The following is a 23,305-nucleotide window of genomic DNA, read 5'->3' as shown; positions in this document are numbered from 1 at the left end:
ACTAACAACAACAGTTTTAAAGTAGTTCCCGCTGTCTGCTATCTGAGTGACATTTGTTTTAGCCAACCCACGTGAGAAGGGGAACAACAGATGATAGCGAGTAAGCATGTGTGGTGCGAGCCGCATGCGTTAGGAGTGTTCAGCACATGTTTAGAGGTACAGGTGTACAAAACCTGATTAACAAGACAGTTAAACTGTCATTTAACTGATCAATCTCTTGACAATCTTGTGCGGTGAAATTGTCTAGTTTCCCAACTATTGTCTAGCTTCCCAACATTGCTGAACGGTGAAAAGATACCACAGGAAAGGCCATGCACATCTGTGTTAGAGATGTATAAAACTCAGACAAACAATTACAAGGCTCCAGACGATTATCTCTTATCCATACTAAATGTTGTTATTAGGATAATTGCTGGTCCCATTTCTAGTTTTTTTTTGCAGTCACAACTTAGACCTGACAGGGAAAATGTTCAGAGAAGGTACACATGCTAATGGATGTTAAGATCATGACCCAGCCCTCAGCCCACAGGTCACGGATAACAACAGGATATCAAAGTCGATCTGCAATGCTGCAGTACCTGCAAAAAGCTGCTAGGGGAACCAAAATCACCAGGTCTCTTGGTTACCTCAAATATTATAACTACTAGTACTGACAAACAAACAAAACAAACCCTCAATTATGAAGCTAAAAACAGGACAATCAATATGTCTGCACATTGTCCCCTCAAGTAATACCCGAGGGCATCAATTACGCATAAAACTAAAGGCTTTTTCGTTTTGAGCCGACCAACTTCTAACCTGAGCTGCACGCGGACGTAAGAAATTACATTCACCTTGAATATTCACCTTGAAGCTCAACCAGTAGGTGCAGCAACTTTCTGCAGATTCTCCGTGGCACACCCGCGTACCCGAACTGTTGTAGAAAATCCTGCATGTTAAAAAGATTATCACCTGGCGATCGAAAATCCTGAACATTAAAGATTATAAAGGGGAGACTTTGACTTTTGATATGATAACGTTATTATGTCAAGGAGGTTCAAATTCTCAAATTGACCAGGAAAATGAGTGTGATCGCCTGACTTACCTAAGATATATCTAGGGTTCCTTCCGTCACTACCTAACTCTTCAGCATCTTGAGATAACTAAAGGGCTATTAGAAGCAATCAAGAAGCAGTAAATCTAGAAATACCGGGAACTTCATGTCACCAAAGTAGTCTGCAACCGGACCTAACCCGGAAGTAACTCTTCATCCCTCTCAGTACCCGGATACGATAAGTCTCGCGATACTTCTCGAGTGTTGACACAGTTGCCTAGCAACTCCGCCATCTTGTTTAGAAAAGTTAGTTTGTTGGACACAATGGAGTCGAGTGGCTGATCAAATCTTTTCAGACAGGAGTTGGTCGCTGAAAAAAGGACCAAAATGCCGAAGAAGGGCAAGAAGGGAGGAAAGGGGAAGAAGGGAAAGAAGGGGTAAGTTATGTAGATCAATTCTGTCAAAGAATTTAAGCTTTCAATGTCTGAAATCTTTGTAAAATCCAATTCCGGTCCCGAAGGACTTGACGATATTATCATTGAATCCATGTTATCGATTTTGTGATAAGCTGTGGTCGTGGGACGTCATAACTGATTATATACCTTTCCCTTTAGACTAGACAGCTACCCTGCAGGGATTAAACTTTGTCAGAGGTTTAAATCTCACGGAGCAACCTTCAGTCAATGGTAAAACGGAGTTTAGGTTCAGACTTGGATGGTGGCAGCACATGATTTGTATTTGATGCTTTTAAATGCTCCCAGAAGGACATGTGGTTGCCATGGTAGTTTCTTGGTACTTTAAATTTGTACTGCGAAAAGGTGTCCACCGCTGAGACGAGTTTAGAAATTAAAAAAATGTGTGTGGTAAATTAAAATATAAAAAAACAACGAGGTATACCCAGGATTGTACCTCCTTGGACAGATGCACAGATTTTATTCATAGTTGTATAAATAACAAGAGCTTTCTTAAGAGAAATCACACAATTGCTGAAAGTGACCTTCTAATCACTAAGGAGGTTTTATCTATATAAAAGTTTTATCTATATAAAAGTTTTTCTATAAAACTTCCCTGTTTTCACACAGGTTAATTGGCGTTAAAGAACCCACCGCACCCATCAATAATGGTACAAAGTGGTGTGCAGTCGATGGCTTGCACAGTTTGTGGTATAATCCCCAAGCAGATGTGAGGATAACATTTGTGGTGTTTTACGTTTGTACTCTTTTCTAGGATTATAGTTGTTTAGAAATACAATACTAGAAAAGAGTACTAAATTCTGCATATACAGTAACATCGAGCCAGATCCTTACATCTGCTTGGAGACTTATCATGGTAGTCATTTGCACAGCCTGTACTAAAGCTACCAGCACTAAGTACATTTTACAATACTGGTGTATTATACCATGAGGCAGATGGCAAGGTATTCACAACAAGGCATCAATTCAACTTCTTGGTTGTTGGATTTAGAAAAGTAATGCTGAAGTTGAAGATCACAAATTATGAAAACAGAGACTGAGGGGAGAGTCTATATCTTGGTACACACAGAGTTTCAGCAATTAAGGTGATGAAGATAGTAAGATCCAAATTTCCCTCCAGACTTCCCAGTCCTCTGTTTTCATTTTGTTCTCTTGCTAAAACTTAACTGAAAAGTGTCCAAGAACCGAGGAAACACATTTGTGTGGCCCAAGATAGACAAATACAACTTTGAGTGAACTTGACTGTAACACAACTCTCACTTTCAGGAAGGGAAAGGGGAAGAAGGGGAAGAAGGGAGATAAGGTGCCCAAGGAGAGGAAGGAGGATGTGGTCGCCCAGGCGATGGCGAGCGCCAAGATCTGGGAGATGAGGATGGAGGCTACAGAGAAGTCAAGACAGGAGTTCAGGTGGGTCTTAAGAATTCTTAAATTCAGGATCATTTCCTACTGAAGAATGAGGGATCTCCTGTAAAGTCAGCACAATAACTGTCTTCTTAACCTCCAAACTTGGCCTTTCTGATGGCATTTTGACATTGCAGTTTTTACTGTTTTCTCACCAATCGTTTGATTGCTTAGCATGTTTGTGGTGCCAATACAACACGGTATTCATCTAAAACAATACACAATCAGAAAAAAATGTAATATTAAAATGCCAGCGGTGGAGCCTGCCGTGGACTCTATGTTTTCCTGGACTGATATCCAAACCTATGAGCTGCAGGGTCTCTTCATCCTCTTACAAAAGAGGACATAGAGAGACTTGGCAGCTTTAATAGGTTCTTATACCGAGCTGCGTGTTTTCCACTTTTCCTAATAGTAAAATAATAATAGTGCGATAGGGAAGCAGTAAAGTTAGACACTAAAGATAAAGATGTGCGAATTTTGGAACTATTTTTTTCAACTCCGCAGAGAAAATGCCAAGTTCCTGCTGCTGGAGAACGACAAGCTGCAGACGAGTATGGAGCAGACGGAGAAGGACACCATCGATGTGATCTCCTTCTTAAGGAAGGAGGACCAGACAAAGGATGAACAGGTGAGCAGTCTCCGCCTCTTACTCCCTCACTTCAACAGTAGCATTGTGTTCTGTAATGGTAACTATGTTTGGGTTCAAGCCCCTGACATGTAACATTCTTGTGCCCTATATCATAATAATGAAGAAGAAAAAGAAGACTTGTTCACTCACTCACTCACTCACTCACTCACTCACTCACTCACTCACTCACTCACTCACTCACTCACTCACTCACTCACTCACTCACAACCACTCACTCACTCACTCACTCACTCACTCACTCACTCACTCACTCAGCAGCTCTAAACCTTCTTAAACGTTTAAACAACTGCACCAAACAGCTGTTTTAAAAGTTGCAGTTCTTTGATTATACCTTTACTACTTGATGTATTTCATTGTAAACGTAACCAATTATTCTGTTTCCACAGATCACCAAGTTCCAGCACCAGGTGAAGGAGATGAAGAGAGAGAACAGGAAAGACAAGGAAAAACTGGTACGACAAAATAAGGCCACACCATTTTAATCTTATGGATGACATCCGCGCGCGCATTGATTTTCGCCTGTTGTCAAAAAAAAAAAATCACCTCCTCCACGGAACTCCGGAACTTGCTGACTTAGATTGCCGCAATAGGCTAACGTTGTGCCGGCTTATTGGAAAACTGGGGCGTATTTGTGGATTGGTATGCCATCTATGTTGGCTAGGGGGGTTTTGCGTTTGCACAGTTGTACGAGAGGATCGCGGCGGCCAGCGAGTATGACCAGACAATTTCAAACACAACCTATCCAGAGTGGCTCTCACACGTTTCTTTTGTAATAATGAGAGACATGGGAGAGGAATTGAGGGATTGTCAGAGGTCTCACAGTGTGATATGTGAGCGTAAACTATGGAATGCTTAATATGGAGTTCAATGTCATGTATGTTGAAACTTGCCTTATCGGTGTATATGAGTATTCTCATCACAGTCATATATCATCCAGTCCTTGGAGCCAAATACCTTCTAATACTAGTAATAGTATACTTCTGTGGTCGTTCTTGTCAATATATCAAAAATCAATCACTTGCGCTGAGTCTGCTATGATGAACAAGACAACCTACATGTACCTCCTACAAATAAACTGTGTTCTGTGGTTCAGTTCGCAATACCAGCTTTGCACTAGTAGCTAGTAGTTGGTTTAGCAGCAATTTTTTTTGCTGGATTTTCTTTTTTTCGCCCACGCGCATTAGTTTTAGGGTCTCCAGAGGATGTCATCCATAAAATCAAGTTGGTGTGGCCTAACACACATGATTACCAACTACAGTATTGTACCTCTATCAACTGAAAGGAGCAGTTGACAAAGATCTGTTAGAGGTCTGGATACTATAGAAATCTTTGTTCCATAGTAGTTGCTGCACAGAACAGTTGAAGCACAGACTGTACATTGTGATGCTTCTAGTGCTCTGGTAGAATATTATAGACATCTTCGTTTGACCCACAAATAGTGGCATGTCTGTAAAGACATGTCAAATATGAGTGGGTCAAGACTTCTAAAAAACCCAGCTCAAGACCCGTTGAAAATGTGGTATCCAGTCTTTGCTTCTTGGGAAGACATTTGAAACTTGATAACGTTACCTAAGAGCAGAAATGTTGATCCTTCAGTCTGATGTTAAAAGCATGTATTTTTCCTCACCGCAGATTGAGGAGTTCAGTGCCCAGATCAATGGTCTGGAAGAGCGGCTCGGGGAGAAGGACAGCGAGGTCAAACTCATGCAGAGCGAGCTCAAACTCGTCAAGGAGTTCCGCCGCAAACGGGCGCAGATGCAGAAGGACCTGGACGAGGTAGGGCCTTGATCAATCTATCAATCAATCAATCATTGACGGTCAAATTGATTACTGTTTGACTAAAAATTCTTGTATTAACTTATATTAATCTTAAGAATAGATGTCAACCTTAATTTTCAACATTCTTTTGATCAATCTTGAGATTATTTCAATCAATCTTGAGATTGTTTTAAAGAATCTTGAGATTGTTTCAAAGAATCTTGAGATTGTTTCAAAGAATCTTGAGATTGTTTGACACAATCTTCAGATTTTCCACAAAATCTCCAGATTTTATGGAAAATCTTCAGATTGTTTTAAACAATCTGAAACAATGTTCAACAACACTCTTAAGATTTTTCGATTTTCAACAACACATGACAACTCCGGTTGGGGTCATTATGATCTGTGCATTGACAGGAAAGTTTTTGACAAAATATCAACTTTGTAAGTATTAGCTGTAAAAGGTTAGAAGCATTCGTTCAAAGTGCAATATTTAGTCCAAAATTAATCTGGAGGGCGTTGTCTATATAATCATGCAGCTGTATAGCTCCCAGAGTGACTTTGACTTTCCCCCATCCCAGATCAAAGACCAACTCTTCATGGCCAACAAGGAGCACAAACATAACCTGTCCAAGATGGAGCACAAGTTCTTTGAGGAAAAGGTAAGAACATATTTGCTTATTTCATGTCATGACCCTCGGATTGGACGTTAAATGGAGGTACCGTGTTTGAGGAGAGCCACACCCTGAGCATGTAAAAGAGCCCACCACACTTCTCAAAAAGAGTTGGGGTCCTTCCCGGTGTAAGTGGATCAAATAAATCTGCCCGGATATGCAGCTTGTACTCTTCAGTATAAACCTGGTGTGCTGAACCATGAGGCAGTTAACTGGGTATGCAGCACAAACTAAAAAACATTCAAATTATATTATTTGTCAGAAGGCTTGAGGAGTTCCGTGTATATGTTGCCTGGGTTCATCATGTACAAATCCTCTGTTCACAGATCAAGCTGCAACAGGAGGCGAGTCAGAAGATTGCTGAGCTGGCAGAAAGAGCACATACAGAGGCTATCGAGTAAGTCTTATATCTTCGTCTGTAGCAACTAAGAGAACAAATTTAAGTACCCAACGAAGGTTAGACATCCGGGTAATTAAAGATATGCAAGATAACAGATATCAAAGTAACTGGACAGACTTGTAAAAAGATTTTCTATGCAGTTGCTTGTCTGAGTAACTTTTATCTTGCAAAATTTAATTTGATAACAGATGGCCTTATTCAGACTGTCGGGAAACTGGACAAGACTTGATCTCTCATCATTTTGAGGTAAAAAGTAATAATGAAAGTGTTATTGCAAGTTCATGCATGAGGGAAAATAATAAACATGTACACACCAAAAGTTTTAGTATGAGGTGATGATGAACGTTAACTCAGTCTCTGACGCCCGCCGACAGGAAACTTGACGAGACGACGCGGTCGGTGTACAAGGAGAATGTGCGTCTGAACGAGGCACTGAGTTATCACATGAAGGAGGCGTCTGAGCTGAAGAAGGAACGCGACAAACTCCTGGAAGAGAACAAGGCACTGTCCGGGGAGAAGGTTTGTTTTTTGTTTGTTTGTTTGGATAACAAAGCTCTACACAACCAAGAGTTGATACCTAGCCAACATTTTGGTGACCGTCTGTCACCTTTTATTTGTATGGATATGATTAACCTCAACTGTGGCTATATAGTAATGCTACAGGCTCAGCCTTACTCATGTGTTACTAGTGAAAGCATTATGTTACTGTTTGAAATAAAGAAGCTCTCACAACCTGAACTTTGGTTTGCCTGTTTGCTTCTTGTTTGTATGCTGTAATGTTTGTTCATCATTTGTTATTCTTTATAGGAACTGAATGACCTTGTCGTCAACGAGAAGGTCGTACAGCACAGAGAACAGAAGATACAGCTCAAAGAGGTGAGACTCGTGTTCCGGTTTAGTTCGTCTGTGAACAGGATAATACAAAATATTACATGATGGAATAAGTGATTCAATTTTGAGACAAACCATTGCTCCTAGCAGCTCCCATTAAAACTGCAGCTTCCTTGCTAACCATAGATTACATGACATTTTTGCAAATTATGCAGCATTAGTTAAGGCCTTTATTGCCGTCTATTCCTCATTATTTTCAGCTGATTAACTGTGATGAAATTTTCCTTTGTCAATGTCAAGTTTTTGAAGTCACGTTTGGTTTGGAATCATACAAACATGATAGTCATAATCATCAGCTGTCATCCTGGGGGGGCGGGGCAAGTCTTTGCACAACAGTTCTCCACATTATTTGATCGATAGTTTAAACAATTTTGTATTAAGTTGGAGATACATTGTACAAACCTTCTTGTTTCCTCCCCTCCAGCTTCAGCAGAAGGTGGAGAGCCTAGAGCTCTCCCTGAGCCACGTTGTGCAGGAGTTGTGTAGGAGTTGTAATGATGTACAACATTTCTTGTTCCCCCCCCCCCCCCCTCCAGCTTCAGCAGAAGGTGGAGAGCCTTGAGCGCTCGCTGAGCCACGTTGTGCAGGAGTTGTGCAGGAGTTGTAATGATGTACGATGTTTCTTATTCCCCCCCCCCTCCAGCTTCAGCAGAAGGTGGAGAGCCTAGAGCGCTCGCTGAACCACGTTGTGCAGGAGTTGTGCAGGAGTTGTGCAGGAGTTGTAATGATGTACAACATTTCTTGTCTCCCCCCTCCAGCTTCAGCAGAAGGTTGAGAGCCTGGAGCGCTCGCTGAGCCACGTTGTGCAGGAGTTCGAGACGGAGCGCGGCGCCATCTTCACGCAGACCATGGTGGAGACGGAGTCTTCCCGCGTGGAGATCGCCAAGCTGCAGCGCGTCCTCGACATGAAGGACCGCGAGATGAGGAAGGTGAAGAGGCTGGCAAGGAACATCCTGGATCAGGTGGGACATCTGTTGACATCATGAAATCAGTGGTTTTATTCAGTAATCTCGGGGGCAACACACCCGCAACACAGAGGGTTACCAACATAGACCACATAGAAACAATAACATGTTACACTCCAGGTAATGAGTTTAAAGCTGGCTTAAAACATTCGGAAACGTCCATTATAACTGTTGTTACACACCTATTCTCCTATGCAGAACCATACTGACATGTGTTTGTGTTAGTCTTCATCCCTCACACATCCTCAGTACATGCTGATGAAGGTTAGTCCTGTAAGATGTTTTGTCTCTACTTTTCCAATATTTTTAACCAAAAACTTTTCCCACTCCTGTCCACAGAGAACGGAGGTTGAGAGGTTCTTCCTGGATGCACTCGAGTACGTCAAGCAGGAAATAGCTGCAAACAGGTGAGTACAGAAATTACAACGCATGAATTTCTCAGCTATGTATTACTAAGTAACTTTTGAAGGCTTGAGTAACCCAGTTTTGTGAACCCTGATTCAGTCCCAATACTCAACACCAGAGACCAGACACAACAAATGTCATGGGAGCACAAAAAAAACCTACTCTCTGCTTCTTTTTATTTATTAGTAAATATTACTCTGCTTCTTTGAGCACCAACATCACAGTACTCCTCCACTCTCCAATCTGGGGGGTTTGAGCAGTACTGTAGTGGTAATGGAGGGTTCACATTGAGTTCATAACACACAAATTTACTCTATATGCTTTTATCTTGTTCCTTCGAATTTTTCCCACTTCAAAGCGTAAAACAAGCCCACAGCACAGAGAAGGTTCAGATCTGTCTAACACAATGTCACCTTTCTGCTCCACAGAGCCCAGTACCTGCGAGACGCGCGGATGGTTTACCAGAAGAAGATGATGGCGGCGCACGCCGGCCACGGCGACTTCCCGCGTGTCCGCACGTTCAACAAGATGGACGGGAGCACGAACACGGTCTACAGCGACCTGGAGGAGGCAGAGAGATGGTAACGACTGCTTTCTGTACCATAAGGCCACACCAATTTAATTTCTTGGTTAACGGATTCTTATTTTCCCTCAAAATTTTTTTTAAGATTTCCATGATTTTTTTTTCTACAATTTTTTTTTTGTGGAAAATAAAAATCCGTTAACCAAGAAATTGAATTGGTGTGGCCTTACAGATAAGAAACATGTAGTGGTCTGATAACCACCGTTGCCATCGCCATAAGAACGGAGTGGTCTTGTCCTAAAAGGTGGTAACGCCTGGTTTATGCCGCCTGTTACATACAATCTGTAGTGGTCAGACTGCTGAGGTCAGTTTTCCCTCTTGCCTGTTAATCCTGGTACATGAAATATCAATATTATTAGGCCACACCAGTTTTATTTCTTGGTTCTCAGATTTCAGTAATAAGATGAGTTTTCCTCTTGCTATATTTTTCCTTTGTAATCACAGAGAAGCAAGGAAATAAAATGGTGTGGTTTGAAAATATGTATTAAACAAAACCTGGCAAACTGATTAATTCTAAGAGCTTGTACAATGACCAGGTTGAAAGAGATTGATGTGTGCAGCAGGCCTGAAACAAGCTCACAGCATTTCTTTACTCCTTTTCTTCTCATGCTGAATGTAGCAATCTGTGGTAAGTCCTTGTGTAACACACTTGCCTTGCCTTGCCTTGCCTGGTGAAGGTGTCACAAATCTAAGAAAATCTAACCACTACATAACAAGCTTTTTAATAATTAGAAATTCCCTCAAATTGTTCCAATTACACTTTGGAAGTTCCAAAGTATTTCTAGATTGAATACCCGGTGTACCACTGAGTAGTACAGGGTGTATAAGTCTTGGGACCACACAAAGCACTATAATTGTTAGTTTTATAAAAAAGGGTAAAATTTCAATAATTATAATCTTTAGTTAATGGGTGCACCTTTCTTTCGCAAGTTTGAGTTACTGACAATGTAGGTCCAAAATGCTAGACTTGGGCTTCCACCCCAATATGTTTATAGATTTATTAGGACTTTAATTCTGTAATCTTTATCTTTGCTACATTTTATCTGACCCTCACCTCCTCCCTCATGACTTCAACGAAAAGCAGACTGCAGGCTGATTTGAACGTCTCATGACCTTTGACACTAAGTCCTTGTGTTGACCTTTGACAGGACGGGGGTCGGCGGGAAGGTTGACCTGGCTGACCTGACCTGGGAGCAGAAGGAGAAGGTCCTGCGGATGCTGTTTGCCAAGATGAACGGAACGAGAGAGGCGAACCGGAGGCCGCCCGCCGTCCCGCCCATCAGGACAAAAACACAGCCGACGCTCAGCATCACACAGAAGGGGGAGAGGTGGGTGCAGTGCACAATCAAACCTCCATTCACATTTATCTGACAGGTTACAGATATCCCTCACTTTGAAAAACAGTGGCTTTGAGAGATCTCAAGTGCAGCACCGCCAGGTATGCAGTTTAGATAATACAGGAGTGCATTAAACTGGGGGACATTGTCTCTTTAGACGCATTTTTCAGGGTGGCATGTACGTTGTATGTGTAACCTGGCGGAAATTTAGTTACATCAGAAGTTTATTCATATGTTAATTACTGTGCTCACTCCAAGCTTCCTAACTTGCAATCAAGAGCAGATCTGGTACTAAAAGCCTACCTCAGGAGGGCTGTTGGAAGCCATACTACTTCTCAGCCAGCTACTGGATGTATAGTTAAGTTTTGCTGTTATTTGAAAAAAGCATGGATAGTTTTTGGTATTTTAATTTCTCTTATAACACGATATACAATTATAGATTGCGATATTTGACATCAGATGACAGCCCTACGTTTCTATTGGTAGGAATACAAATACAGAGCTCCTTCCTTACCTCCCCTGCAGATCTGGTCCGTCCATGGATGACCTTGGGGACAGCACGTTCCTGACAACAGCGAGCGTCGACGAAGAGGGACAGCTGACCTTGCCACCTGTAGATCCAGCTGGAACCGTGCTGTCCACGTCTGCTGTTCAGGACACAGCACCACAGCCCGAGGCAGCTGTCATGTCATAGTCATAGAGAACAGCCTAGGCAGGACTGGACTTAACACATCATGTCATAGCCATACAGAACACCAGACCCAGAAATCAACATTGGTCACTTTGAATTTAGGAAGTCCTTATCTACGTGTCAACGTCAGAAGACTGTTGAAGCAAGGTTGAACTGTGATGTACAGCAATTCATTTACATCCTGACATAAACATTGGACCAGATGTTTAGATTTCAAGTATTGCTGGTTCATAATAAATGGATACATGCTTGTAAAAACAATACAGGAATCTTTTGACAAACAGTACTGGTGGTGCGAACATGATTTTGATACATTTCTAATCTGTCCACCATGTCAGCAGTCATGAGCGATTTTTACAATTCCCAGAGGCTGTCGTATTGTTGTTTGTAAATAAGCTATGACGAGTATTTTTTAGCATCGAATTTTGTAGTCAGAAAATGTACAGAAAGTAAACTTCATCCAGTAGATATAATCACAAGGCTCTGTGTGCTCTTTGTTAAGGCTAACTATATGATAGCAATATCAAAGATCAGGATCTCTACTCGTAGAATTGCCAGTTGTACTGGTAAAGATCCTGATCTGTCGACAGAATCCGACTGTGATCTCTACTGGTACTGGGATCTATATAGACTGGTAGAATCCCTGGTTTTGCCAGATTGCGATCTTTACCTTGACTTACACATGTGCGAAGTACTATTGAAACATGTCTGATGTGAATGGATCTAATGAATCTGTCTGGATATGCAGCTTGTACTGTTCAGTACAACATCCTTGTGTTACACCATGAGCTGGTTTTACCGGGTATGCAGTCCAAAATAACCAAGAAAGAAAAGAACTGGAGACGATGTTTGGTACATACATGACTGATTTATTCACCAGTTCAGGACTGTACAATCTGGACAGACGGAGCTCATTCATTTTCACATCTCTGGTTCCATATTTATAAAAGCTTGTAGAAGAAATCATCACTTTTCTCTGGCCCCTTATAATCGTCAATCCGTCAACCTGAATGTCAACTGAAACAGTTCTCAGGAGGCTTGGAACAGGAGTAGACAGGAAAATTAAGATTTTTTTGTTTGTTTGGCATCTAGCTTTTGCTTTACATACAGAGCAAGTCTTGACTTCTAGTTGCTTTCTTGTATTCCAATTTAGGGATGAAAAAGACAAGTTAAAAGAAAGAGTAAAGTAAAGGAAGACACTGACAGTCATTTTACAGACCTGATAATTTTTCTCATACAATATTGTCTAAATTCGTTCTCTGTACAGAAAGGCCTGTGACGTTTGCAAAGGAAATTCTGTATAGGTTTTTGCTATACAAATGTGCTATACTGAAGGCAGCAGATATGCTTCAAGAAGAATTAATTCTTGCAGATTGTAAAGATACGTTGGTGTTTACAGATCAGATTTCTTTAAAACATAAAACTGGGGGCCAGCTACGAGCAGCTGAAATCAGGAAGCAGCGGAAATGTTGGTTAGACAGAAAAATGCTCCCTTGAATGTTTTTCTATCTGTATATTACAACTTCAATGATAGAAATGGTCTAACTAACAGGCACAAACAAAAGGCTGGTTAAAATTGCTATATCCTTTGTCTGCTGAGCCTTAAGTCTCGCCTGATGATTTACATCTTGGTTCGTACGTATGTAGACGAGAGGAGGTGTGCTTCTGCCGTCTCGGATTCGGTGGGTTTAATCGTCGTCACTTTCTTCGCTGGACCCATCCTCCTCCGGAGAACCCTCCTCCTCCTCCTCACTGCTCCCCTCCTGCTCCTGCTGCTCCCCATCCTGCTCCGCCGTCTCCATGTCTGACATCTCCTCCCAGTCCTCCTGCAGGGAAGGGAAGGGAAAAGAGTCTCAATACAGTTTCAGCTAAAGCCCAACACAGACACACAGACACATACCCACAGAGACAGACACACACACAGACAGAGACACATCCACACAGACAGAGACACATACATACACACACACAGACACATACACACAGAGACACATCCACACAGACAGAGACACATACACACAGACAGAGACATACACACAGAGATACATCCACACACACAACCATTCTGTCAAGTACAATCCTAGAACCCTGGATCATCAAGACCACACAAACCCACTGAGTCAGTTGAAGTAGAGGTGGATAAGGAGTTGTCTAAACTAAAAGAATATCTCCTACCTGACACTGTACAGATATAAGCATACTGACCCTGTACATAGTTTAACCTAAGTATCCTTTTGGTATCAAACTTGTCATAGTTTGCAGGGTTAGGCAGCAGGGAGAAGGTTAGACCAGTTTTTTAATATAATACCATTCTATTGGCCAACTCAAGTATTAAAGAAAAGTCTTCCATGGCTTTGGAATGTCTTTGCCTTAGCCTTATGAAATTTGTCAGTATCCCGATAATTAAGAATGAGTGAGACTGTTGCTTACATCTGAGTCGGGGTGTCCGTGGAGGAGGTCTTCCATAGCATCATCCTGCTCATCTGAGGATTCTGGGGAAAGAGCAAATTTCCCAGTCAGCAAAACTGCATCAGTGCATGAAGATGTTATTCAATTATACATGTATTTAGAAAAGTATCAATAACCTCTGTAAAGGTAGCATGAGTGTCATCCTGTTTCAGTTCCAGGATCTACCATCACAAGGTAGAGCCTGGAACTGAAACAGGATGACACTCAGGCTACTGTAAAGTTTCGCTGGTTGAATTTCCAACAGGATAGCTTAAGAAGTTACCAATGGATTCATACTACATAATGTAAAATATGCCATATGATATATTGCATCATAGAGTGCTGTTTAAAGGACGCTGTTTTAAGAAGACATCCTTACTATCTCTACTTAGACAGTAGGGGTTTGGAGTCCATGTTGACCAGAGAAGGCCATATGTACACTGTAGTCATAATTGGTTGGTTGGTTTGTGAAAAGAAGTTCAAAATGGAACAGAAAAGGCACCCTTACCATCTCTGTAAGACAGCAGGGGTTTGGAGGAGAACTGCCACTGCTGCTCCTCCTTCGCTGTGGTCTGGAGTAAATAGAGGAGAGTTTACTCATAAGGAACTGTAAATGATACATGTAAGAAAGAAAGTTTCATCATCATCTATCCGCCTGTAACACCCGGGACCAGACAAGAAGTACATATCTCACTCCACATCGCCCTTTTAAAGAAACAAAGTTTAAGTTTCCACGGACAGCAGTGATGGAGATGTAAAGGCATCTTTATTTCATTGCACAAAATGACAACATTAATGATGTACACTGTAAAAACCTAGGACAACCCTTTGTCTGAAGTTTTATTCAGGAGGGCACATATACAATATGATAGTGCCAAGAAAGTCCCAATGCTAGCATTAAGGTATTCTAAAAACATGTCAGGAGTAGATGTACCTGAGACAGCACCAGTTTCAGTTTGCCCTGTAACCTTGACAGTTTGCTGAAGGTCGCGACCCTGGAGTCCAGAAGTTCATACAGACTACCCAGACTGGACATCACGTCTGGGCACTGTTACAGCAAGAACAACAGCAGGGGAAAAAATCAGTGGAAAATATTATACAGAAGCCGACTCTGATAAATGTGAAGGAAGGCACAACAATCTGACAATCAACAAAAATGGTGGGAAACTTAAGTTACATGTATTTCACAACATTTACGTGTGTTACACCACAGGGCCGTTATACCGGTTGTCTACTAATTCAGATTCAGAACATTCGTGAATAGTTTCACTTGGTTGGTGAATGATAAAATCACTGGTTAACGAAGTTCTCTGTAAATAACCAGTAATGCTTATAATCTATCAATGAGGGGGGTGAAAGACAGTCATCAAAAGGCATCGACGGGTGATAAACGCAATTCAGAATATTGTTTCAACATCTCTACAGACAAGTTTGTAATATCATCTTAAGTTCAATGATATGAAATGCAAAAGGTACTTACAGTCATCAGGAAAGACGTGTGTGTTTCCAACACGGCCCTCAGCCATTGCACAGTCATCCCACTGGGGAAGGGGAAAAGAGAATCGGTCACATGTACAACTGAGACAAACTGAGACAAGGACATTGGCCAAGAAAGGTTCCAAACACACAAATAGGATGATATCTGCACAAACTAATTCTTTCCCCCAGTTTGAAAAACATAGATTGTTAGTGCTCCATGACAATCCTTGCCCCAAATATTGTCTCTCGTGAGATTTTAGGTGTCAGACAGGTGTCAGAAGTAAGATAAGAAGATCTTACCTGCCGGCTCTCCCATGCATTCTTCTGGTCACCTGTGGGAAAGTGACACTTAAGTCAGATGGACTCATCTTAACAGTGTCTTGAAAGAAAAACATGTGAAGCTCTACAGACGCAAAATACAACTCAAACTACATACAGATAATGATAGTTATGTTTGATATCAGGTAGAACTGTAACAATGATTCAAGTTTGTTTCAACAATAGCAAGAAGCAATTATGACATTACCTCCTTCAACAGTGGCACTACAAGGGACATGGGTATTCTCTGGACTGTATTTCTGATCAAAGTCTCGTTGGCACTGGAAAACACCCTCTGAAACACACAGAAACAACAATGAATACCAGTGAAATCATTATGTCCCAAAACAAGTCTTCCATCAAACTGGGCAGCAATTTGCAGACGCTTATGTTTTGTGTATCAGCCAGTATGTCAGTTCTATGTGAGGCCTGCCTTACTTACCCGACACATTCCCCTACCTGTAGCCCCGGGTAGGGGGCACGGCCAGTGTGTTGTGCCCTCTCTACCCCCCTCTCCTTCACCCCTACATACCAGCCTCCCTACCTACAGTCTGTTGGTCAGTCATTGTGTTGGTACAAGGTGTGTCTTATCCCCTCCCAACCCCTCTTTCCCTACCCCTGCATAACAGCCTCCCTACCTGCAGTATGTCGGAGTCCTCGCTCTGTAGCCCCTGGGTGAGGAGCACGGCGAGCGTGTCTGCCCGCGGCGTGGCGTCTGCCCCCGCGGTCTGCCCCTGGTCTGTACTGATCACGTCCAGTCTCTCCTGGATACTCAACTGCACAGGGATAACGGAACAAGTCAGCTCATTGGACAGGGACAACAGAACAGGCCAGCTCATTGGACAGGGACAACAGAACAAGTCAGCTCATTGGACAGGGACAACAGAACAGGCCTGCTCATTGGACAGGGACAACAGAACAAGTCAGCTCATTGGACAGGGACAACAGAACAAGTCAGCTCATTGGACAGGGACAACAGAACAAGTCAGCTCATTGGACAGGGACAACAGAACAAGTCGGCTCATTGGACAACAGAACAAGTCAGCTCATTGGACAGGGACAACAGAACAAGCCAGCTGATTGGTAAGGAATGGGACTTTTTTCTGGGACTATATACCCTAATAGAGCCTAATCTGCAGTACCACTTCCAGGATGAGGACAGAAAAGTGCTAGACTGCCAAATTACCAACTTGGCCTTCTCGAGGATGGAGAAATAGCAAATGGCTTGTGGAGGGGGCATGAACTTTCAAGGCTTATATCAGCTACATTCTATTACTATGTTTAATAGTTGTTGCCATAAATTGCAGCGTGTACAATTGTCTTAGTTACTCTTACAATAAAGTTCTTCTATCTATATCTGTATGGCCGCCTTGGCCAGTATATCCAACCTTGAGTGTAACACAAAAACTTCACAGCTTCTTTCAAGTGAAAAGAATTAGAAGGCTTTCTAAATGATGGTTTGACTACTTTTCCTACTGTTGCCTTAGGCTGCACCAAGTAATTTTTATGGATGACGTCCTTTGGAGACCCTAAATCTAATGCGAGAGCGCGAAAAAACCCCAAGAAGGGCCGAAAAAAACAAGATGCCTAGATTTGAAATATAATAGTAGACGACACATGTTAGGACGCAAATTGAATGAGAGAACACAGTGTAACAACTAACAATTCTTTGATCCATCATGAAAAAAAGCAATAATTTGAATAAATCAGTTGAAGTTGAACAGCAGTTGTTGTCCTGTCCTGTTTCTTTCCATATCCCATTGATTTTGCAGGCCTGCAGAAACATATTAAATCAAAAAGGAACTCTTTGTTCAGTTACAGGAAGCGCAATTTCTTTTTTTTTTCTTGGAACAGACCAAAATCAATGCGCGCGCGGACGTCATCCATAAAAATTACTTGGTGTAGCCTTAGCTATAAAAACACAGAACTTGACAATGTGCACTCACATCTTTTGGTGTTGACTTCTTCCTGTTCTTCTTGCTGCTCGGCGCGGCCGCATGTGTCATGTGACCCGGCGCCAGGACGGTGACCTCCTTCGCCTTCCCAGGAGTCTTCACCTTCCCAGCATCCTCCTCCAGCGAGATGGCTGAGCGACCGGGGTCCGTCCTGATCAGACAGGTGTGCGAATCCAGGCTACCACAAGTCTGGGGTGGGGGAAAATGATATAATGAATTTCTGTATGTGCTCTATGTGTGATGGCTGTTTCTTTGCTCTATGTATGAAGCCTTTACTACGGACATAGAATGCTATCTTGTCTTGAATGATGTCTTTCTTGTTGGAACAACGTAACTCTTGTTCTTGATGACAATTATGCACATCAACTTTTTTACAACATGCATTCTGATAATATACATTTCTATATGCGCTATATGTAGGGTATCTCTTCTCTCTGCACAGTTCTGCATTTTCTTGTCATAAATGATGCCTTTCTTGTTACACCGTCAAATCTGCTCAGGCAGACCACATGGGACAATCTGACCGATAAAATCTGGTCTGTGTTGCCAGGTGGTCACTATAGACAGGACTCCTTAACGCTTGTGTACAGGTATTACTCTAACTTAATCCAAAATCCCAGTTCTTTTGGTTGACCCTTTATGAGGAGTTAAACCCAATTCTACACAAAAAGAGAAATGAGTGAGACAGAAACGACTCACTATTCTCTCGAAGGCGGGCCTGAGTCCGGTGCCGTACGCTATCCGCAGGGTCGTGTCCAGGTCCTGGCAGAACTGGGCGGCGATGATGGGCAGGGGGGTGGGGGTGGCCTCGCCCCCCTGGGTCGCCACCTGCACCGTGTGCTGGGGGGTCAGGGGCTTCTTGCCTCTCCTGGGGGTGGTGATGAGGGGATCAATCTCTTTCATGCATGAAACTTGTACTAAGCAAATGTTCTACTTACACAAATATCAAGTAATATATCACAAAAAATAACATTTGATGTACAAGACAATTCAATCTTAACAGAGATTAACTGTCATTCAGAAATATCTAAATCTTATCCAGCTGTTAGAGATTGAATTGTCTTTAAATATTGTTAACCTGCATGTCTTACCTTCATAAACGTACAAAAAGTAAATCTTCAGAAATTCTTTACATAAACAGTTAAGCACCGAGAAATGTCACATACTGGGTACAGCATAAAACTTAAAGCTGTGACAGTTACCATATTTTGAGGGAGTGAGTAAGGGATCATCATTGTACATGTGCCTGTAAAGGAATGTTGACACGTACCCGTTCAATATAAACTTGAAGATGTGCAGGTCTCCATTTCTGGTGACCACTGCTAGGTGTGCTGGCTGGAAAACATCAGGTAACAACATTCAATGATTACCAAGGAATACAGATAACATGTAGGTCATCATTAACCTGTTAACAGATGTAAATATCAACATCATCTTTTTTTCTTATGTTCCAAAAAAAGTTGTGCACTAACCACATAATTTGATCAAGTCAGTGTATAGACCAGGGCTGTCTCCAGGACCTGTCCCTCCATCCTGGGACAGAAATTTCTTCTTGGGACTGACAAAATTTCACCGTCCAAAGAATCTGAACTTTATGAAAAAGTATTTTCATAAGCTTAAAGGGACAGATTTAACAACATAAAGCAACAATATGGGCTCTTAAATAATGAGTGGGACGTAACAAACTTTAACTCTGTAGGCAGCCCTGGTATGGATATTGGTTGCCCTGTGAGAAATCAAGCATTCAGATAAACTGTTAAGACGTCCCGACCTGGTCCTTCTGCCTGGGTCTCAAGACGTCCACGTGAACAGGCTCCTCCGTCAGGGAGAAGGACACCACCGCCGTCTTCTCCTTGGACTTCAGCTTGATTTGCCTGGAAGAACAACAAGATTGTTTGCTCATTTGTTTATCTATTTCACCGTAGGGATACATATTGCCTAAAAGTCCCTGCCAATGGCTTTACATCAACCCAAAGTTACAACGAAAGTAACAAATAAGTCAGGCATGAAAAGGAAGTAAATGAGGAAAAAGTTTCTGCCCTTCTTTATATAAAAGGTGATAAAGAAAATGAAAACAAGAAGCATTTTCCAGCGCAACTTACAACAAAAACAGTTACTGTTGGTACAATATAAAGCCTACAGGAGAAAACCACAACACACAAAGGTTCTTGTAAAACTGCTCATTTCATTTTTTATAACTTTTCATTCCACTTATTTTGCTGATGTGTCATAGCCTGAGTGTCAACCAGTGTGTCTTTCAGGCTCTGCCTTCACCAACTTGAGTCTGAAACTAGCACCCATTTTCATGGCTTGACTTGACTCAGGCTAGATGTGTTCTACACGTGTACATTATTTTTGGTATGGCTGTATTCCGACAAATTTTCATACCATACATAAAGTATTTCACAAGACTCACCAAGCGTTCATTAATCTGTCGTGCGTGGCCCCGGACAGGAAGTAAAGCCCGTCCACCGCAGCCTCCTGATTGGTCGCACTTTTCCTCCTTCCGTTGGCGGTGGGGGGCGGCACGGTGGCGAACAGGAGGGACGTCACCAGGCTGGCGTGGCCCGTGAAGCTCTACAAGAAGAAAAATAGAGATGTACACTTGATTTTTCTTATTTTATTAGAATTGCAACAGTACAATACGGGTGGGACACAGGCAGCTATTGCTGGTGTCGTGACCCACACATAAATACCCATTTTTACACCTGGGTGGAGTGAGGAAAGTCGTGTAAATTGCCTTAAACAACCCTGCCGTTACGCCACACGACACCACAGGGACACTTTTAATCAAATAACAATGTACAGCAACAGTCTGTTAAGAGAAGGTGTTATGTGTACATTGAATAATTTTTAACCGTTGTAACATGATTGAGTCAACTGTAGTTCTTTCTTTGATTCTAAAGACATTCACGAGTAAAACATAATGAAAAGGAACAAGAACAAGCAGACTGGGGAAAACTTGACTCCAGTTGTATTCCCTTCCCAATACTGCAACTGTCTGTATGAAGGAACAGGCTTTCCCTTCAGAGTCTGGCTTCGTGTTCATACTCCAGTTCAGGATTACTCTTTTCTAAAATCTTTCAACCAAGTTACATCGGTTTGCTCATAAACTTAAAGACTTCCATTATTTGTAGAACGAAATAAGAATGAAGGGTTGTCCTTACCAAGAGGACTAATGTAATTTTGATGGAGACAATACTTTTTGGTATATTTCGCATAGCATAGTAGGATTCTTGACCATACCTTTTGGCTTCATTTAAAGACTCCATTGATTGTAATATAACAAAACAAGAAGGAAGAGTTGCCCTTACCAGGAGGACCTCCCTCTTCTCCAGGTCCCACAGTTTGATGGTTCTGGCGGCAGACAGCAGAGTTTTCCCCCCCGGACCCAGGCTGATGGTTTGGACTGGTCCTCTGTCGGCTTTCCATTTACTACAGAAGGGGAGAAACATGTTTCATGTGGCTTATGGATAGTCACAAGCGAGCAGACACAAGCATCATACTTTTTCATGGTGAGCAGACTCAAGCATCAATGTCCCTTCATCATCAATAGTAACTGTATTCTTCATCAATGTCCCTTTCTAGTTACTACATACCAATATATAATGAGCTTAACTTGTCACTCTTTCCTCAAACTTGAAAATATCAGAAAACATATTTTGACTTGTTTGGGAAGATAAGTCTTCATAATTATGAAGTATATCATAAACACTGTTAGTATATATGTAATATTTCAACCACATGTCGAAATTCTGGAGGACGAACTTCTCTTGCTGCACCACGTAAGAGGAGGAACGATGATGATGATGTCGAACATTTATCTTAATGTGGAAGATCTGTAAAAGCCTAAGAGTAGGTCGTTTCTGTGATCCTCACCATTTGACCTGTGCTGTTGTTACTGTCCACTCCACGATGTGCTGGTCGTCTGAACAGCTGATTAAGGTGTTCTCCTCCGCATGCCAGCACAGACAGTTCACTATGTCATCGTGGCCTCCAGTCTGGGGAAAAATATACATATTTGTATCTTAAATTCTCTTTGCTTTGAGCAAGGTGTCCATTGCTGCTTTTTGACAGTTCACTATGTCATCATAGCCTCCAGTTTGAGGAAAAAAGGTTTAAAATTCATATCTCTTAATACGTATATACCATACTTGATGATAAGAGCAGCGGTGCACCTACAATCTCTACCCAGTCCCTTAACCTGCTCCATGCTGCCTAACCCCATAAACCATTTCCCCCCACCCTTCTCAGTTTTACGTTATTATTTCACTTAGCTTGTAGAGTCATGCCTGTCCATTCTCTGTGAAATTATCTTTATATCTTGATACCGCATGCAGGATAGAAGGTGTCTGCCTGTTGAGAGTGTTGTGTCCTGATCCTCATCCTTCCATCTATTCCGATGCCTATCTCTTTCTTCTTCCCTGGACGGTTCCTTGCATGATAGTTTTGGCTTGTTCCGATGATGGTGACATATGGCTGTACCACCTTATTTTTTTCTCTTTACTGTGCTACGGTTAGGTGGTCCTCTTACAGACTAATGTGCTGATTATGTTTACCAGTTATAAAAAAAAAGCAGCTCACCAGCTGACTCTGTAGATCTCCCTTGACGACGCTGTACAGTAGGATGGTGCCGGCCGTGGTTCCCATGGCGATGACGTCCAATGAGGAGAGGGCTGACATCTGGTCCGATTTTCTCTTCCTCTTCTTGTGTTCATTCTAGGAGGAGATCATGAAATACACATTAAAAGTTAATGGGTTTTATAGACTTTAAACAGTAATTCTGATTTGAATACATTTTACAATTTGGGTCTTTAAAAACTTTAAATGGTCACTGATAACTTTCATCTGGTGCCTTTTTTGGGCATCTTCCATCAACACAGGGAAAGTAATGGAACCGATCTGTCCTTTATAACAGTCAGGGGTGAACGGATGATACATGACTTAAGATAAATTTTTCACACATTCTTTATTTCAAAATTAAGGTCTACATTCTCCATCATCAATGTAGAGCTTTTCTTATGTAATCAACACATCTGACTCATCAATTACAATGACAATAGACCTGCATGTCACCATTCATTATGACTGATTCCAGTGGCCGATAAGTGATTAGGACGGTCAAACCTTAAAGACTGTATACAGATTTGCAGTTTAGAAACACAAGCCATGGTACCAGTGCACCTTGGACCACGCATCAAAAAAATTGAACAGCAAACTCTTCAAGATGGGCCTCCGTAAATCAAATCGAGCAAAACTTATAAGAGAATCTTCAGTGCAAAACATATCATATCAAGCTATAGTCTATGTCGTATGACTGCCTAAGAGTAAAATAAGATATAGACTCGGATTGGAGTTGCGAAGTTTTGTCTAACTGCCCTCGCCCTCCCCCCACATGCTCGCTACCCCAGCAGAGGCAACCACGCACCCGCGTCTCTCTGAGCGGCCCCCACGCCAGGCACGAGCACGTCGCGCTGAGGTGCGCGGACGGCGTGTACTCCTGCCGCAGCGCCCCCGACCCCGCGTCCCAAAGCTGCAGCCGCCCGTCCGCCGACGCCCGGGCCAGGCAGTCGCCCGACGGAGGGGAGAACTCGCACAGTCTTCTCTCTGCAAAGTTTGTCGCCATCTTGCGACACGTGTGGTGATGTGCGCATGCGTTGGAGTGGGAGCTGCGTTCGCGTGGGACTCGTTCCCAGGGACAGAACCACGTGACTTTTATTAACCAATCAATATCGACCATTTCCCAAATCTCGTGCATTCTTTTTTTCACACGAAGCACTTTCCAGGGGAACGAACCATTATGATCACAGGGTACATCGTTGAACAAAAACTACTTATTATAAAA

At 42.2% G+C, this 23,305-nt stretch overlaps 2 protein-coding genes across 3 annotated transcripts; one reads left to right on the top strand and one right to left on the bottom strand.

The window, feature by feature from the left end:
• Positions 1-1,333: 1,333 nt before the first annotated feature.
• LOC136434059 (basal body-orientation factor 1-like) lies at positions 1,334-11,733 on the top strand. 2 transcript variants are annotated; one of them, XM_066426742.1, is made up of 15 exons: positions 1,334-1,470; positions 1,648-1,719; positions 2,773-2,913; positions 3,412-3,535; positions 3,943-4,008; positions 5,189-5,332; positions 5,896-5,976; positions 6,315-6,385; positions 6,763-6,907; positions 7,196-7,264; positions 8,038-8,241; positions 8,584-8,651; positions 9,078-9,230; positions 10,381-10,560; positions 11,095-11,733. In XM_066426742.1, exons 1-15 carry the CDS (start codon positions 1,421-1,423, stop codon positions 11,261-11,263), a joined length of 1,737 nt encoding a protein of 578 aa, XP_066282839.1. In that variant the 5' UTR covers positions 1,334-1,420; the 3' UTR covers positions 11,264-11,733. The 2 variants fall into 2 exon arrangements, with proteins under 2 accessions (XP_066282839.1, XP_066282840.1); XM_066426743.1 differs by lacking the exon at positions 1,648-1,719 and having other exon boundaries at positions 1,336-1,470.
• A 375-nt stretch (positions 11,734-12,108) lies between these two features.
• Positions 12,109-23,121, bottom strand: LOC136434058 (WD repeat-containing protein 43-like). The gene is made up of 17 exons (XM_066426740.1): positions 22,889-23,121; positions 22,045-22,179; positions 21,340-21,461; positions 20,775-20,895; positions 19,877-20,037; positions 19,232-19,334; positions 18,731-18,795; positions 18,160-18,328; positions 17,452-17,649; positions 16,144-16,281; positions 15,714-15,800; positions 15,488-15,519; positions 15,189-15,249; positions 14,643-14,756; positions 14,217-14,280; positions 13,691-13,752; positions 12,109-13,086 (listed from the first exon to the last, which is right to left on the bottom strand). The coding sequence occupies exons 1-17, from the start codon at positions 23,084-23,086 to the stop codon at positions 12,949-12,951; spliced, it is 1,968 nt and encodes a 655-aa protein (XP_066282837.1). The 5' UTR covers positions 23,087-23,121; the 3' UTR covers positions 12,109-12,948.
• Positions 23,122-23,305: the final 184 nt, after the last annotated feature.

The sequence above is a fragment of the Branchiostoma lanceolatum genome, chromosome 4 (genome assembly GCF_035083965.1).
Source record: "Branchiostoma lanceolatum isolate klBraLanc5 chromosome 4, klBraLanc5.hap2, whole genome shotgun sequence".
NCBI classification, from domain to species: Eukaryota; Metazoa; Chordata; class Leptocardii; order Amphioxiformes; family Branchiostomatidae; genus Branchiostoma; species Branchiostoma lanceolatum.
Note: the sequence above shows the minus strand (reverse complement) of the source record. Positions and strands in the feature narration are given on the sequence as shown.

What these genes read in the sequence shown, in the direction of transcription:
- LOC136434059 (XM_066426742.1), top strand. Translation starts at nt 1,421, where the DNA reads ATGCCGAAGAAGGGCAAGAAGGGAGGAAAGGGGAAGAAGGGAAAGAAG. An exon ending in GGAAAGACAAGGAAAAACTG is followed by an intron (nt 4,009 to 5,188) that starts GTACGACAAAAT and finishes TCCTCACCGCAG; the next exon opens with ATTGAGGAGTTCAGTGCCCA. An exon ending in TGCAGAAGGACCTGGACGAG is followed by an intron (nt 5,333 to 5,895) that starts GTAGGGCCTTGA and finishes CCCCCATCCCAG; the next exon opens with ATCAAAGACCAACTCTTCAT.
- LOC136434058 (XM_066426740.1), bottom strand. Translation starts at nt 23,086, where the DNA reads ATGGCGACAAACTTTGCAGAGAGAAGACTGTGCGAGTTCTCCCCTCCG. An exon ending in AGAAGTCAACACCAAAAGAT is followed by an intron (nt 16,282 to 17,451) that starts GTGAGTGCACAT and finishes ATCCCTGTGCAG; the next exon opens with TTGAGTATCCAGGAGAGACT. An exon ending in ACACGTCTTTCCTGATGACT is followed by an intron (nt 14,757 to 15,188) that starts GTAAGTACCTTT and finishes TTGCTGTAACAG; the next exon opens with TGCCCAGACGTGATGTCCAG.